Genomic DNA, 17,900 nt, shown 5'->3' with positions numbered 1-17,900 from the left:
TTGTTGTGTTTTGATGTTCTTTGTGGGGGATATGGGATATGATAGTCCATGTATGTTCTTTCTTAAAGATAAAAAAAAAAAAAAAAAAAAAAAAAAAAAAAAAAAAAAAAAAATTTTTTTTTTTGCTAAAACGACTAGTCGACTACTAAGCACAGTGTCGACTAGTGGTTTTACTAGTCGACTAGTCGACTAGTCGACTAGTCTGTGAATGCCCTAACACACACACACACACACACACACACACACACACACATATTAATAAAAACCTTCAAGTTAGACAAATTTGCATAATTTGAACTGACATGCCCACTGAAAAGCCTCCACTCCACCTGTGGGTTTGTCTCACAATTGTCAAATTGAGGCAGCTGGTGTTCTGCCTGTGATTCATTCATTCCCATTTAGCTATTATTATACCTCATGTCATGGACATCAGAAAATCTTAAGCACACCAAGATCAGTGAGAAAACAAAGGTGTAACAACTAATTCAAAACACTTAAAAACTAAACTTAGCAACAATTAATTCAGGTAGAATTACCGTAGTGGAAAATAATTATTCGACTATACTTGAGTTTTTTTTTTAATGTGTACAAAATGATTTGTCTTCAAAGGGGTGTGTGTTTTTATCAGCATCTCTTGAGAATATCTGTAGGTGAGTCTCTTGAATTTTCCTCTGGCGGGAAATTGTCAAAACAGTATTTGTACTTTCTTCCTCTTGGTATTCTCCCTGCAGCTTGTGTTCCGAGCCAAGCCCCATGTTGTTTTTTAGAGACAAACAGGTTCACCACAAAGGCCTTTACACAGGACAAAGGGCATGATTACAGATGAAAACAAGAGAGGAGAAAATAGAGAGCAAGCAGCACATCACACACTCAAGGCTATGGGGCCAGAGCTTCTGTGTGTGTGTGTGTGTGTGTGTGTGTGTGTGTGTGTGTGTGTGTGTGTGTGTGTGTGTGTGTGTGTGTGTGTGTGTGTGTGTGTGTGTGTGTGTGTGTGTGTGTGTGTGTGTGTGTGTGTGTGTGTGTGTGTGTGTGTGTGTGTGTGTTCTTGTACACTTATCCTTATGAGGACCAGATATCCTCACAGCATCAGGCTAAAAACAGTGGTGTTGGTCTCAGCCTTCAAACGCCATAATTAGTCTAATCAAGTGGCTCCCAAATGTTTCTTGTCAGTCCCCTCTTTGATGATATATTGATGATATATTGATGATATATTGATGATATAGGAACATTTTCATTTCCATCTTCAATCCACAGACCATCGAGTTCGATGAGGGCGCCGGCGCCGTTCTCCGAATCCAGCCTCTCCGGGCGCCGCGCGACGAGAACATCTACGAGTGCCTCGCAGAGAACACCGAGGGCGATGTGGTCGTCAACGCCAAGCTGTCCATCATCCGGGGTGAGTCCTGCAGAGACAGCTGTCCAGACATGACAGCACATCGCACAGATCACCTGTCACTCAAACCGCGTGGGCGGGACTGTGGCGTCTTTTTTCTGCAGAATTTTTGGTTGACGATGTGTGAGTTTCTGTAGGTCCGTATAGCGCTTGAAAAGGCTTTCACAAACTGGGTACAGGCTGTAATGTCACAAATTGTTTCTCATTTGTCCAGTAGATGGCCACAGGTTGACGTGCCCTCTAAGCTCTTAGGCCATGTTCAGACTAGGAGGCCAAATCTGATTTGTGAACTTTAGTGACCTATTATTAACTTTATCCAGATTGGTTTTATGAGTCTGGATGCTCCAAGTCTGATTTGTGTCACTTGTCCCAAACCACATATGGAGGTAGTTTCCAATCTGCTTTCGACTGATGTGACTTGAGTGCGGACGTTCAGATCCACCAAATCTGATTTGAACGTCACTCGCAACTCATCATCAAATGCTTCTGCGCAGGAAAACCACGTCACCAACGTACGTATTTACTGATGCCCACGTCGTTACCATAGCAACCCATGCAGATAGGCCGTTTAGGTCTGGACACACAGATCCGACTTGAGAATCAGATTTGTGGCAGTCCGGACACACACTCCCAAATCAGATTTGGGAAACCAATCAAGATAATGATGATTAATGACTTTATCAGCAAATCAGATTTGCCTGTAACCTGTAATGTGAACATGCAGAGTGAAGGCTCTTGATTGGAGGACCCTAATCAACGGTCTATTCACATAAGAGCAGGGTCTCTATTGGCCCCTGCCCAAAACACACTGGATCCCTGAATGAAGATAATTGATTGGTCACCCACAGTCGACAGATGTGTCCGCGGAAAAGACGCACCCCGCCGCGCTCACACACAAGATGAGTGTAAAATAAGGGGGTTTTGATGTAAGGCGTGCTGAGACAGAATCAAGCCTGGCCTTTCAGAGTGCTTATTGACTTGCTCCTCCTGTACCTGCAGGTGATTTGAGTTTAGTCTCAGCAAAGATAATACACCGTTTGCAGACACATACGTACACCTCTCTCTCTCTCTCTCTCACACACACACACACACACACACACACACACACACACACACACACACACACACACACACACACACACACACACACACACACACACACACACAGACAAGTCCAATCTCTTCTCCCTCCTCTTCTGTCCTCTTCTGCTGCCATCTGCCTTGTTTCCTGGGCTTGAAGCTGTCCGGCTGGCAGCACACTAGCCAGGCCTCCCTGGCTGTCATCCACAGGCAGGGCGGGTGGTGTGTGTGTGTGTGTGGGGGTGGGGGGGGGGGGGGGGGGGGGGTGGACACTAGGGATTGGGAACCTGGCCCAGCATCCTGGTTTAGTTATTGTTAGCCATAACGAGGATCTGTGAGCCTCCTGGTTTAGTTATTGTTAGCCATAACCAGGATCTGTGAGCCTCCTGGTTTAGTTATTGTTAGCCATAACGAGGATCTGTGAGCCTCCTGGTTTAGTTATTGTTAGCCATAACCAGGATCTGTGAGCCTCCTGGTTTAGTTATTGTTAGCCATAACGAGGATCTGTGAGCCTCCTGGTTTAGTTATTGTTAGCCATAACGAGGATCTGTGAGCCTCCTGGTTTAGTTATTGTTAGCCATAACGAGGATCTGTGAGCCTCCTGGTTTAGTTATTGTTAGCCATAACTAGGATCTGTGAGCCTCCTGGTTTAGTTATTGTTAGCCATAACGAGGATCTGTGAGCCTCCTGGTTTAGTTATTGTTAGCCATAACTAGGATCTGTGAGCCTCCTGGTTTAGTTATTGTTAGCCATAACTAGGATCTGTGAGCCTCCTGGTTTAGTTATTGTTAGCCATAACTAGGATCTGTGAGCCTCCTGGTTTAGTTATTGTTAGCCATAACGAGGATCTGTGAGCCTCCTGGTTTAGTTATTGTTAGCCATAACGAGGATCTGTGAGCCTCCTGGTTTAGTTATTGTTAGCCATAACTAGGATCTGTGAGCCTCCTGGTTTAGTTATTGTTAGCCATAACGAGGATCTGTGAGCCTCCTGGTGTAGTTATTGTTAGCCATAACGAGGATCTGTGAGCCTCCTGGTTTAGTTATTGTTAGCCATAACGAGGATCTGTGAGCCTCCTGGTTTAGTTATTGTTAGCCATAACTAGGATCTGTGAGCCTCCTGGTTTAGTTATTGTTAGCCATAACTAGGATCTGTGAGCCTCCTGGTTTAGTTATTGTTAGCCATAACGAGGATCTGTGAGCCTCCTGGTTTAGTTATTGTTAGCCATAACGAGGATCTGTGAGCCTCCTGGTGTAGTTATTGTTAGCCATAACTAGGATCTGTGAGCCTCCTGGTTTAGTTATTGTTAGCCATAACGAGGATCTGTGAGCCTCCTGGTGTAGTTATTGTTAGCCATAACTAGGACCTGTGAGCCTCCTGGTTTAGTTATTGTTAGCCATAACGAGGATCTGTGAGCCTCCTGGTTTAGTTATTGTTAGCCATAACGAGGATCTGCGAGCCTCCTGGTTTAGTTATTGTTAGCCATAACGAGGATCTGTGAGCCTCCTGGTTTAGTTATTGTTAGCCATAACGAGGATCTGCGAGCCTCCTGGTTTAGTTATTGTTAGCCATAACTAGGATCTGTGAGCCTCCTGGTTTAGTTATTGTTAGCCATAACTAGGATCTGCGAGCCTCCTGGTTTAGTTATTGTTAGCCATAACGAGGATCTGCGAGCCTCCGGCGCCCTTCAAAGCAGACAGACGGGGTGAAATGTGGTACTTAGGCTTTGGAACTACATTTCCATTTGAGAGGTTTTGCTGAGGCGGTTATCTGGAGTGAGAAGGCAGAGAGTCACTGCCTGGATCAAGGAGAGCTGACTGCTGATGGACACCTGGTGACCTTACAGCCACATGGTCTCTTCTACCATTCTTCTGCCATGTGTTAGACATACACCTTCATCCAAAACGCCTGACCCCCTAATCAATGTGTTTCAGCTCGTCTTTAAGGTTCATCACATAGTGTTTCACAGAGTAACAGAGTAACAAGCAGGTTCATCACATAGTGTTTAACAGAGTAACAAGCAGGTTCATCACATAGTGTTTAACAGAGTAACAGAGTAACAAGCAGGTTCATCACATAGTGTTTAACAGAGTAACAGAGTAACAAACAGGTTCAACACATAGTGTTTAACAGAGTAACAGAGTAACAAGCAGGTTCATCACATAGTGTTTAACAGAGTAACAAGCAGGTTCATCACATAGTGTTTAACAGAGTAACAGAGTAACAAGCAGGTTCATCACATAGTGTTTAACAGAGTAACAGAGTAACAAGCAGGTTCATCACATAGTGTTTAACAGAGTAACAGAGTAACAAGCAGGTTCATCACATAGTGTTTAACAGAGTAACAGAGTAACAAGCAGGTTCATCACATAGTGTTTAACAGAGTAACAAGCAGGTTCATCACATAGTGTTTCACAGAGTAACAGAGTAACAAACAGGTTCATCACATAGTGTTTAACAGAGTAACAAGCAGGTTCATCACATAGTGTTTAACAGAGTAACAGAGTAACAAGCAGGTTCATCACATAGTGTTTCACAGAGTAACAAGCAGGTTCATCACATAGTGTTTAACAGAGTAACAGAGTAACAAACAGGTTCATCACATAGTGTTTCACAGAGTAACAAGCAGGTTCATCACATAGTGTTTTACAGAGTAACAGAGTAACAAGCAGGTTCATCACAAAGTGTTTCACAGAGTAACAAGCAGGTTCATCACATAGTGTTTAACAGAGTAACAGAGTAACAAGCAGGTTCATCACAGTGTTTAACAGAGTAACAAGCAGGTTCATCACATAGTGTTTAACAGAGTAACAGAGTAACAAGCAGGTTCATCACAGTGTTTAACAGAGTAACAGAGTAACAAGCAGGTTCATCACATAGTGTTTAACAGAGTAACAAGCAGGTTCATCACATAGTGTTTAACAGAGTAACAGAGTAACAAGCAGGTTCATCACAGTGTTTAACAGAGTAACAGAGTAACAAGCAGGTTCATCACATAGTGTTTAACAGAGTAACAGAGTAACAAGCAGGTTCATCACATAGTGTTTAACAGAGTAACAGAGTAACAAGCAGGTTCATCACATAGTGTTTCACAGAGTAACAGAGTAACAAGCAGGTTCATCACAGTGTTTCACAGAGTAACAGAGTAACAAGCAGGTTCATCACAGTGTTTCACAGAGTAACAGAGTAACAAACAGGTTCATCACATAGTGTTTCACAGAGTAACAGAGTAACAAGCAGGTTCATCACATAGTGTTTAACAGAGTAACAAGCAGGTTCATCACATAGTGTTTCACAGAGTAACAGAGTAACAAGCAGGTTCATCACATAGTGTTTCACAGAGTAACAAGCAGGTTCATCACATAGTGTTTCACAGAGCAACAGAGTAACAAGCAGGTTCATCACAAAGTGTTTCACAGAGTAACAGAGTAACAAGCAGGTTCATCACAAAGTGTTTCACAGAGTAACAGAGTAACAAGCAGGTTCATCACAAAGTGTTTCACAGAGCAACAGAGTAACAAGCAGGTTCATCACAAAGTGTTTCACAGAGTAACAGAGTAACAAGCAGGTTCATCACAAAGTGTTTCACAGAGCAACAGAGTAACAAGCAGGTTCATCACAAAGTGTTTCACAGAGTAACAGAGTAACAAGCAGGTTCATCACAAAGTGTTTCACAGAGTAACAAGCAGGTTCATCACAGTGTTTCACAGAGTAACAGAGTAACAAGCAGGTTCATCACATAGTGTTTCACAGAGTAACAGAGTAACAAGCAGGTTCATCACAGTGTTTCACAGAGTAACAGAGTAACAAGCAGGTTCATCACAAAGTGTTTCACAGAGTAACAGAGTAACAAGCAGGTTCATCACAAAGTGTTTCACAGAGTAACAGAGTAACAAGCAGGTTCATCACATAGTGTTTCACAGAGCAACAGAGTAACAAGCAGGTTCATCACATAGTGTTTCACAGAGTAACAGAGTAACAAGCAGGTTCATCACATAGTGTTTAACAGAGTAACAAGCAGGTTCATCACATAGTGTTTAACAGAGTAACAGAGTAACAAACAGGTTCATCACATAGTGTTTCACAGAGTAACAGAGTAACAAGCAGGTTCATCACATAGTGTTTAACAGAGTAACAAGCAGGTTCATCACATAGTGTTTCACAGAGTAACAGAGTAACAAGCAGGTTCATCACAGTGTTTCACAGAGTAACAGAGTAACAAGCAGGTTCATCACAGTGTTTCACAGAGTAACAGAGTAACAAGCAGGTTCATCACATAGTGTTTCACAGAGTAACAGAGTAACAAGCAGGTTCATCACATAGTGTTTAACAGAGTAGCAAGCAGGTTCATCACAGTGTTTAACAGAGTAACAAGCAGGTTCATCACATAGTGTTTCACAGAGTAACAGAGTAACAAGCAGGTTCATCACATAGTGTTTCACAGAGTAACAGAGTAACAAGCAGGTTCATCATAGTGTTTCACAGAGTAACAGAGTAACAAGCAGGTTCATCATAGTGTTTCACAGAGTAACAGAGTAACAAGCAGGTTCATCACAGTGTTTCACAGAGTAACAGAGTAACAAGCAGGTTCATCACATAGTGTTTAACAGAGTAACAGAGTAACAAGCAGGTTCATCACATAGTGTTTCACAGAGTAACAGAGTAACAAGCAGGTTCATCACATAGTGTTTCACAGAGTAACAGAGTAACAAGCAGGTTCATCATAGTGTTTCACAGAGTAACAGAGTAACAAGCAGGTTCATCATAGTGTTTAACAGAGTAACAAGCAGGTTCATCACATAGTGTTTCACAGAGTAACAGAGTAACAAGCAGGTTCATCACATAGTGTTTAACAGAGTAACAGAGTAACAAGCAGGTTCATCACATAGTGTTTCACAGAGTAACAGAGTAACAAGCAGGTTCATCACATAGTGTTTCACAGAGTAACAGAGTAACAAGCAGGTTCATCACAGTGTTTCACAGAGTAACAAAGTAACAAGCAGGTTCATCACATAGTGTTTCACAGAGTAACAGAGTAACAAGCAGGTTCATCACAAAGTGTTTCACAGAGTAACAGAGTAACAAGCAGGTTCATCACATAGTGTTTCACAGAGTAACAAGCAGGTTCATCACATAGTGTTTAACAGAGTAACAGAGTAACAAGCAGGTTCATCACATAGTGTTTAACAGAGTAACAGAGTAACAAGCAGGTTCATCACATAGTGTTTAACAGAGTAACAGAGTAACAAGCAGGTTCATCACATAGTGTTTCACAGAGTAACAGAGTAACAAGCAGGTTCATCACATAGTGTTTAACAGAGTAACAGAGTAACAAGCAGGTTCATCACATAGTCTTTAACAGAGTAACAGAGTAACAAGCAGGTTCATCACATAGTGTTTCACAGAGTAACAGAGTAACAAGCAGGTTCATCACATAGTGTTTAACAGAGTAACAGAGTAACAAGCAGGTTCATCACATAGTGTTTCACAGAGTAACAGAGTAACAAGCAGGTTCATCACATAGTGTTTAACAGAGTAACAGAGTAACAAGCAGGTTCATCACATAGTGTTTCACAGAGTAACAGAGTAACAAGCAGGTTCATCACATAGTGTTTCACAGAGTAACAGAGTAACAAGCAGGTTCATCACAAAGTGTTTCACAGAGTAACAAGCAGGTTCATCACATAGTGTTTCACAGAGTAACAGAGTAACAAGCAGGTTCATCACATAGTGTTTCACAGAGTAACAGAGTAACAAACAGGTTCATCACATAGTGTTTAACAGAGTAACAAGCAGGTTCATCACATAGTGTTTCACAGAGTAACAGAGTAACAAGCAGGTTCATCACATAGTGTTTAACAGAGTAACAAGCAGGTTCATCACATAGTGTTTAACAGAGTAACAAGCAGGTTCATCACATAGTGTTTCACAGAGTAACAGAGTAACAAGCAGGTTCATCACATAGTGTTTAACAGAGTAACAAGCAGGTTAATCACATAGTGTTTCACAGAGTAACAGAGTAACAAGCAGGTTCATCACATAGTGTTTAACAGAGTAACAAGCAGGTTAATCACATAGTGTTTAACAGAGTAACAAGCAGGTTCATCACATAGTGTTTAACAGAGTAACAGAGTAACAAGCAGGTTCATCACATAGTGTTTAACAGAGTAACAAGCAGGTTCATCACATAGTGTTTAACAGAGTAACAGAGTAACAAACAGGTTCATCACATAGTGTTTCACAGAGTAACAAGCAGGTTCATCACATAGTGTTTAACAGAGTAACAGAGTAACAAGCAGGTTCATCACATAGTGTTTCACAGAGTAACAAGCAGGTTCATCACATAGTGTTTAACAGAGTAACAGAGTAACAAACAGGTTCATCACATAGTGTTTCACAGAGTAACAAGCAGGTTCATCACATAGTGTTTAACAGAGTAACAGAGTAACAAGCAGGTTCATCACAAAGTGTTTCACAGAGTAACAAGCAGGTTCATCACATAGTGTTTAACAGAGTAACAGAGTAACAAGCAGGTTCATCACAGTGTTTAACAGAGTAACAAGCAGGTTCATCACAGTGTTTAACAGAGTAACAGAGTAACAAGCAGGTTCATCACAGTGTTTAACAGAGTAACAGAGTAACAAACAGGTTAATCACATAGTGTTTAACAGAGTAACAGAGTAACAAGCAGGTTCATCACAGTGTTTAACAGAGTAACAAGCAGGTTCATCACAGTGTTTAACAGAGTAACAAGCAGGTTCATCACAGTGTTTAACAGAGTAACAAGCAGGTTCATCACAGTGTTTCACAGAGTAACAGAGTAACAAGCAGGTTCATCACAGTGTTTAACAGAGTAACAAGCAGGTTCATCACATAGTGTTTAACAGAGTAACAGAGTAACAAGCAGGTTCATCACAGTGTTTCACAGAGTAACAAGCAGGTTCATCACATAGTGTTTAACAGAGTAACAGAGTAACAAGCAGGTTCATCACATAGTGTTTAACAGAGTAACAGAGTAACAAGCAGGTTCATCACATAGTGTTTCACAGAGTAACAGAGTAACAAGCAGGTTCATCACAGTGTTTCACAGAGTAACAGAGTAACAAGCAGGTTCATCACAGTGTTTCACAGAGTAACAGAGTAACAAACAGGTTCATCACATAGTGTTTCACAGAGTAACAGAGTAACAAGCAGGTTCATCACATAGTGTTTAACAGAGTAACAAGCAGGTTCATCACATAGTGTTTCACAGAGTAACAGAGTAACAAGCAGGTTCATCACATAGTGTTTCACAGAGTAACAAGCAGGTTCATCACATAGTGTTTCACAGAGCAACAGAGTAACAAGCAGGTTAATCACAAAGTGTTTCACAGAGTAACAAGCAGGTTCATCACGAAGTGTTTCACAGAGTAACAAGCAGGTTCATCACATAGTGTTTCACAGAGTAACAAGCAGGTTCATCACAAAGTGTTTCACAGAGTAACAAGCAGGTTCATCACATCGTGTTTCACAGAGTAACAAGCAGGTTCATCACAAAGTGTTTCACAGAGTAACAAGCAGGTTCATCACATAGTGTTTAACAGAGTAACAGAGTAACAAGCAGGTTCATCACAAAGTGTTTCACAGAGTAACAAGCAGGTTCATCACGAAGTGTTTCACAGAGTAACAGAGTAACAAGCAGGTTCATCACAAAGTGTTTCACAGAGTAACAGAGTAACAAGCAGGTTCATCACAAAGTGTTTCACAGAGTAACAGAGTAACAAGCAGGTTCATCACAAAGTGTTTCACAGAGCAACAGAGTAACAAGCAGGTTCATCACGAAGTGTTTCACAGAGTAACAGAGTAACAAGCAGGTTCATCACATAGTGTTTAACAGAGTAACAGAGTAACAAGCAGGTTCATCACATCGTGTTTCACAGAGTAACAAGCAGGTTCATCACAAAGTGTTTCACAGAGTAACAAGCAGGTTCATCACAGTGTTTAACAGAGTAACAAGCAGGTTCATCACAGTGTTTAACAGAGTAACAGAGTAACAAGCAGGTTCATCACAGTGTTTCACAGAGTAACAAGCAGGTTCATCACAAAGTGTTTCACAGAGTAACAGAGTAACAAGCAGGTTCATCACAAAGTGTTTCACAGAGTAACAAGCAGGTTCATCACATAGTGTTTCACAGAGTAACAGAGTAACAAGCAGGTTCATCACAGTGTTTCACAGAGTAACAGAGTAACAAGCAGGTTCATCACAAAGTGTTTCACAGAGTAACAGAGTAACAAGCAGGTTCATCACAAAGTGTTTCACAGAGTAACAGAGTAACAAGCAGGTTCATCACATAGTGTTTCACAGAGCAACAGAGTAACAAGCAGGTTCATCACATAGTGTTTCACAGAGTAACAGAGTAACAAGCAGGTTCATCACATAGTGTTTAACAGAGTAACAAGCAGGTTCATCACATAGTGTTTAACAGAGTAACAAGCAGGTTCATCACATAGTGTTTAACAGAGTAACAGAGTAACAAACAGGTTCATCACATAGTGTTTCACAGAGTAACAGAGTAACAAGCAGGTTCATCACATAGGGTTTAACAGAGTAACAAGCAGGTTCATCACATAGTGTTTCACAGAGTAACAGAGTAACAAGCAGGTTCATCACAGTGTTTCACAGAGTAACAGAGTAGCAAGCAGGTTCATCACATAGTGTTTAACAGAGTAACAGAGTAACAAGCAGGTTCATCACAGTGTTTCACAGAGTAACAGAGTAACAAGCAGGTTCATCACATAGTGTTTCACAGAGTAACAGAGTAACAAGCAGGTTCATCACATAGTGTTTAACAGAGTAACAAGCAGGTTCATCACAGTGTTTAACAGAGTAACAAGCAGGTTCATCACATAGTGTTTCACAGAGTAACAGAGTAACAAGCAGGTTCATCACATAGTGTTTCACAGAGTAACAGAGTAACAAGCAGGTTCATCACATAGTGTTTAACAGAGTAACAGAGTAACAAGCAGGTTCATCACATCGTGTTTCACAGAGTAACAAGCAGGTTCATCACAAAGTGTTTCACAGAGTAACAAGCAGGTTCATCACAGTGTTTAACAGAGTAACAAGCAGGTTCATCACAGTGTTTAACAGAGTAACAGAGTAACAAGCAGGTTCATCACAGTGTTTCACAGAGTAACAAGCAGGTTCATCACAAAGTGTTTCACAGAGTAACAGAGTAACAAGCAGGTTCATCACAAAGTGTTTCACAGAGTAACAAGCAGGTTCATCACATAGTGTTTCACAGAGTAACAGAGTAACAAGCAGGTTCATCACAGTGTTTCACAGAGTAACAGAGTAACAAGCAGGTTCATCACAAAGTGTTTCACAGAGTAACAGAGTAACAAGCAGGTTCATCACAAAGTGTTTCACAGAGTAACAGAGTAACAAGCAGGTTCATCACATAGTGTTTCACAGAGCAACAGAGTAACAAGCAGGTTCATCACATAGTGTTTCACAGAGTAACAGAGTAACAAACAGGTTCATCACATAGTGTTTCACAGAGTAACAAGCAGGTTCATCACATAGTGTTTAACAGAGTAACAGAGTAACAAGCAGGTTCATCACAAAGTGTTTCACAGAGTAACAAGCAGGTTCATCACATAGTGTTTAACAGAGTAACAGAGTAACAAGCAGGTTCATCACAGTGTTTAACAGAGTAACAAGCAGGTTCATCACAGTGTTTAACAGAGTAACAGAGTAACAAGCAGGTTCATCACAGTGTTTAACAGAGTAACAGAGTAACAAACAGGTTCATCACATAGTGTTTAACAGAGTAACAGAGTAACAAGCAGGTTCATCACAGTGTTTAACAGAGTAACAAGCAGGTTCATCACGGTGTTTAACAGAGTAACAAGCAGGTTCATCACAGTGTTTAACAGAGTAACAAGCAGGTTCATCACAGTGTTTCACAGAGTAACAGAGTAACAAGCAGGTTCATCACAGTGTTTAACAGAGTAACAAGCAGGTTCATCACATAGTGTTTAACAGAGTAACAGAGTAACAAGCAGGTTCATCACAGTGTTTCACAGAGTAACAAGCAGGTTCATCACATAGTGTTTAACAGAGTAACAGAGTAACAAGCAGGTTCATCACATAGTGTTTAACAGAGTAACAGAGTAACAAGCAGGTTCATCACATAGTGTTTCACAGAGTAACAGAGTAACAAGCAGGTTCATCACAGTGTTTCACAGAGTAACAGAGTAACAAGCAGGTTCATCACAGTGTTTCACAGAGTAACAGAGTAACAAACAGGTTCATCACATAGTGTTTCACAGAGTAACAGAGTAACAAGCAGGTTCATCACATAGTGTTTAACAGAGTAACAAGCAGGTTCATCACATAGTGTTTCACAGAGTAACAGAGTAACAAGCAGGTTCATCACATAGTGTTTCACAGAGTAACAAGCAGGTTCATCACATAGTGTTTCACAGAGCAACAGAGTAACAAGCAGGTTAATCACAAAGTGTTTCACAGAGTAACAAGCAGGTTCATCACGAAGTGTTTCACAGAGTAACAAGCAGGTTCATCACATAGTGTTTCACAGAGTAACAAGCAGGTTCATCACAAAGTGTTTCACAGAGTAACAAGCAGGTTCATCACATCGTGTTTCACAGAGTAACAAGCAGGTTCATCACAAAGTGTTTCACAGAGTAACAAGCAGGTTCATCACATAGTGTTTAACAGAGTAACAGAGTAACAAGCAGGTTCATCACAAAGTGTTTCACAGAGTAACAAGCAGGTTCATCACGAAGTGTTTCACAGAGTAACAGAGTAACAAGCAGGTTCATCACAAAGTGTTTCACAGAGTAACAGAGTAACAAGCAGGTTCATCACAAAGTGTTTCACAGAGTAACAGAGTAACAAGCAGGTTCATCACAAAGTGTTTCACAGAGCAACAGAGTAACAAGCAGGTTCATCACGAAGTGTTTCACAGAGTAACAGAGTAACAAGCAGGTTCATCACATAGTGTTTAACAGAGTAACAGAGTAACAAGCAGGTTCATCACATCGTGTTTCACAGAGTAACAAGCAGGTTCATCACAAAGTGTTTCACAGAGTAACAAGCAGGTTCATCACAGTGTTTAACAGAGTAACAAGCAGGTTCATCACAGTGTTTAACAGAGTAACAGAGTAACAAGCAGGTTCATCACAGTGTTTCACAGAGTAACAAGCAGGTTCATCACAAAGTGTTTCACAGAGTAACAGAGTAACAAGCAGGTTCATCACAAAGTGTTTCACAGAGTAACAAGCAGGTTCATCACATAGTGTTTCACAGAGTAACAGAGTAACAAGCAGGTTCATCACAGTGTTTCACAGAGTAACAGAGTAACAAGCAGGTTCATCACAAAGTGTTTCACAGAGTAACAGAGTAACAAGCAGGTTCATCACAAAGTGTTTCACAGAGTAACAGAGTAACAAGCAGGTTCATCACATAGTGTTTCACAGAGCAACAGAGTAACAAGCAGGTTCATCACATAGTGTTTCACAGAGTAACAGAGTAACAAGCAGGTTCATCACATAGTGTTTAACAGAGTAACAAGCAGGTTCATCACATAGTGTTTAACAGAGTAACAAGCAGGTTCATCACATAGTGTTTAACAGAGTAACAGAGTAACAAACAGGTTCATCACATAGTGTTTCACAGAGTAACAGAGTAACAAGCAGGTTCATCACATAGGGTTTAACAGAGTAACAAGCAGGTTCATCACATAGTGTTTCACAGAGTAACAGAGTAACAAGCAGGTTCATCACAGTGTTTCACAGAGTAACAGAGTAACAAGCAGGTTCATCACATAGTGTTTAACAGAGTAACAGAGTAACAAGCAGGTTCATCACAGTGTTTCACAGAGTAACAGAGTAACAAGCAGGTTCATCACATAGTGTTTCACAGAGTAACAGAGTAACAAGCAGGTTCATCACATAGTGTTTAACAGAGTAACAAGCAGGTTCATCACAGTGTTTAACAGAGTAACAAGCAGGTTCATCACATAGTGTTTCACAGAGTAACAGAGTAACAAGCAGGTTCATCACATAGTGTTTCACAGAGTAACAGAGTAACAAGCAGGTTCATCACATAGTGTTTAACAGAGTAACAGAGTAACAAGCAGGTTCATCACATCGTGTTTCACAGAGTAACAAGCAGGTTCATCACAAAGTGTTTCACAGAGTAACAAGCAGGTTCATCACAGTGTTTAACAGAGTAACAAGCAGGTTCATCACAGTGTTTAACAGAGTAACAGAGTAACAAGCAGGTTCATCACAGTGTTTCACAGAGTAACAAGCAGGTTCATCACAAAGTGTTTCACAGAGTAACAGAGTAACAAGCAGGTTCATCACAAAGTGTTTCACAGAGTAACAAGCAGGTTCATCACATAGTGTTTCACAGAGTAACAGAGTAACAAGCAGGTTCATCACAGTGTTTCACAGAGTAACAGAGTAACAAGCAGGTTCATCACAAAGTGTTTCACAGAGTAACAGAGTAACAAGCAGGTTCATCACAAAGTGTTTCACAGAGTAACAGAGTAACAAGCAGGTTCATCACATAGTGTTTCACAGAGCAACAGAGTAACAAGCAGGTTAATCACAAAGTGTTTCACAGAGTAACAAGCAGGTTCATCACGAAGTGTTTCACAGAGTAACAAGCAGGTTCATCACATAGTGTTTCACAGAGTAACAAGCAGGTTCATCACAAAGTGTTTCACAGAGTAACAAGCAGGTTCATCACATCGTGTTTCACAGAGTAACAAGCAGGTTCATCACAAAGTGTTTCACAGAGTAACAAGCAGGTTCATCACATAGTGTTTAACAGAGTAACAGAGTAACAAGCAGGTTCATCACAAAGTGTTTCACAGAGTAACAAGCAGGTTCATCACGAAGTGTTTCACAGAGTAACAGAGTAACAAGCAGGTTCATCACAAAGTGTTTCACAGAGTAACAGAGTAACAAGCAGGTTCATCACAAAGTGTTTCACAGAGTAACAGAGTAACAAGCAGGTTCATCACAAAGTGTTTCACAGAGCAACAGAGTAACAAGCAGGTTCATCACGAAGTGTTTCACAGAGTAACAGAGTAACAAGCAGGTTCATCACATAGTGTTTAACAGAGTAACAGAGTAACAAGCAGGTTCATCACATCGTGTTTCACAGAGTAACAAGCAGGTTCATCACAAAGTGTTTCACAGAGTAACAAGCAGGTTCATCACAGTGTTTAACAGAGTAACAAGCAGGTTCATCACAGTGTTTAACAGAGTAACAGAGTAACAAGCAGGTTCATCACAGTGTTTCACAGAGTAACAAGCAGGTTCATCACAAAGTGTTTCACAGAGTAACAGAGTAACAAGCAGGTTCATCACAAAGTGTTTCACAGAGTAACAAGCAGGTTCATCACATAGTGTTTCACAGAGTAACAGAGTAACAAGCAGGTTCATCACAGTGTTTCACAGAGTAACAGAGTAACAAGCAGGTTCATCACAAAGTGTTTCACAGAGTAACAGAGTAACAAGCAGGTTCATCACAAAGTGTTTCACAGAGTAACAGAGTAACAAGCAGGTTCATCACATAGTGTTTCACAGAGCAACAGAGTAACAAGCAGGTTCATCACATAGTGTTTCACAGAGTAACAGAGTAACAAGCAGGTTCATCACATAGTGTTTAACAGAGTAACAAGCAGGTTCATCACATAGTGTTTAACAGAGTAACAAGCAGGTTCATCACATAGTGTTTAACAGAGTAACAGAGTAACAAACAGGTTCATCACATAGTGTTTCACAGAGTAACAGAGTAACAAGCAGGTTCATCACATAGGGTTTAACAGAGTAACAAGCAGGTTCATCACATAGTGTTTCACAGAGTAACAGAGTAACAAGCAGGTTCATCACAGTGTTTCACAGAGTAACAGAGTAACAAGCAGGTTCATCACATAGTGTTTAACAGAGTAACAGAGTAACAAGCAGGTTCATCACAGTGTTTCACAGAGTAACAGAGTAACAAGCAGGTTCATCACATAGTGTTTCACAGAGTAACAGAGTAACAAGCAGGTTCATCACATAGTGTTTAACAGAGTAACAAGCAGGTTCATCACAGTGTTTAACAGAGTAACAAGCAGGTTCATCACATAGTGTTTCACAGAGTAACAGAGTAACAAGCAGGTTCATCACATAGTGTTTCACAGAGTAACAGAGTAACAAGCAGGTTCATCACATAGTGTTTAACAGAGTAACAGAGTAACAAGCAGGTTCATCACATCGTGTTTCACAGAGTAACAAGCAGGTTCATCACAAAGTGTTTCACAGAGTAACAAGCAGGTTCATCACAGTGTTTAACAGTAACAAGCAGGTTCATCACAGTGTTTAACAGAGTAACAGAGTAACAAGCAGGTTCATCACAGTGTTTCACAGAGTAACAAGCAGGTTCATCACAAAGTGTTTCACAGAGTAACAGAGTAACAAGCAGGTTCATCACAAAGTGTTTCACAGAGTAACAAGCAGGTTCATCACATAGTGTTTCACAGAGTAACAGAGTAACAAGCAGGTTCATCACAGTGTTTCACAGAGTAACAGAGTAACAAGCAGGTTCATCACAAAGTGTTTCACAGAGTAACAGAGTAACAAGCAGGTTCATCACAAAGTGTTTCACAGAGTAACAGAGTAACAAGCAGGTTCATCACATAGTGTTTCACAGAGCAACAGAGTAACAAGCAGGTTCATCACATAGTGTTTCACAGAGTAACAGAGTAACAAGCAGGTTCATCACATAGTGTTTAACAGAGTAACAAGCAGGTTCATCACATAGTGTTTAACAGAGTAACAAGCAGGTTCATCACATAGTGTTTAACAGAGTAACAGAGTAACAAACAGGTTCATCACATAGTGTTTCACAGAGTAACAGAGTAACAAGCAGGTTCATCACATAGGGTTTAACAGAGTAACAAGCAGGTTCATCACATAGTGTTTCACAGAGTAACAGAGTAACAAGCAGGTTCATCACAGTGTTTCACAGAGTAACAGAGTAACAAGCAGGTTCATCACATAGTGTTTAACAGAGTAACAGAGTAACAAGCAGGTTCATCACAGTGTTTCACAGAGTAACAGAGTAACAAGCAGGTTCATCACATAGTGTTTCACAGAGTAACAGAGTAACAAGCAGGTTCATCACATAGTGTTTAACAGAGTAACAAGCAGGTTCATCACAGTGTTTAACTCATTCAGGGCCAATGACGTCTTTGACGTGTTATCAGGAATAGCCCAGAGGGCCAATGACGTCTTTGACGTGTTTTTGTTTTTATTGGTGCAGCGCCTGCAGCAAACACTTGCCCAGCCTGTCACACAGACACAGGTCCCTGCCTTCAAAGGGTAGCCGACAACACGCGATCAAACACATACCGCAGCTGTTTT

At 40.8% G+C, this 17,900-nt stretch overlaps 1 protein-coding gene across 1 annotated transcript in view; it reads left to right on the top strand.

Moving 5' to 3' along the window:
* LOC310786583 (receptor-type tyrosine-protein phosphatase S-like) overlaps nucleotides 1-17,900 on the top strand; it is a gene marked incomplete at its 3' end in the record, with an annotated part of 381,361 nt that overhangs the window by 142,479 nt on the left and 220,982 nt on the right. Inside the window, 1 exon segment of the mRNA XM_083647811.1 lies at nucleotides 1,255-1,396. Within this exon segment, the coding sequence (XP_083503937.1) occupies nucleotides 1,255-1,396 (142 nt within the window).

The sequence above is a fragment of the Poromitra crassiceps genome, assembly GCF_964638095.1.
Source record: "Poromitra crassiceps genome assembly, chromosome: 12".
Classification (NCBI taxonomy): domain Eukaryota; kingdom Metazoa; phylum Chordata; class Actinopteri; order Beryciformes; family Melamphaidae; genus Poromitra; species Poromitra crassiceps.
This window is presented reverse-complemented; position numbering and strand designations above follow the sequence as displayed.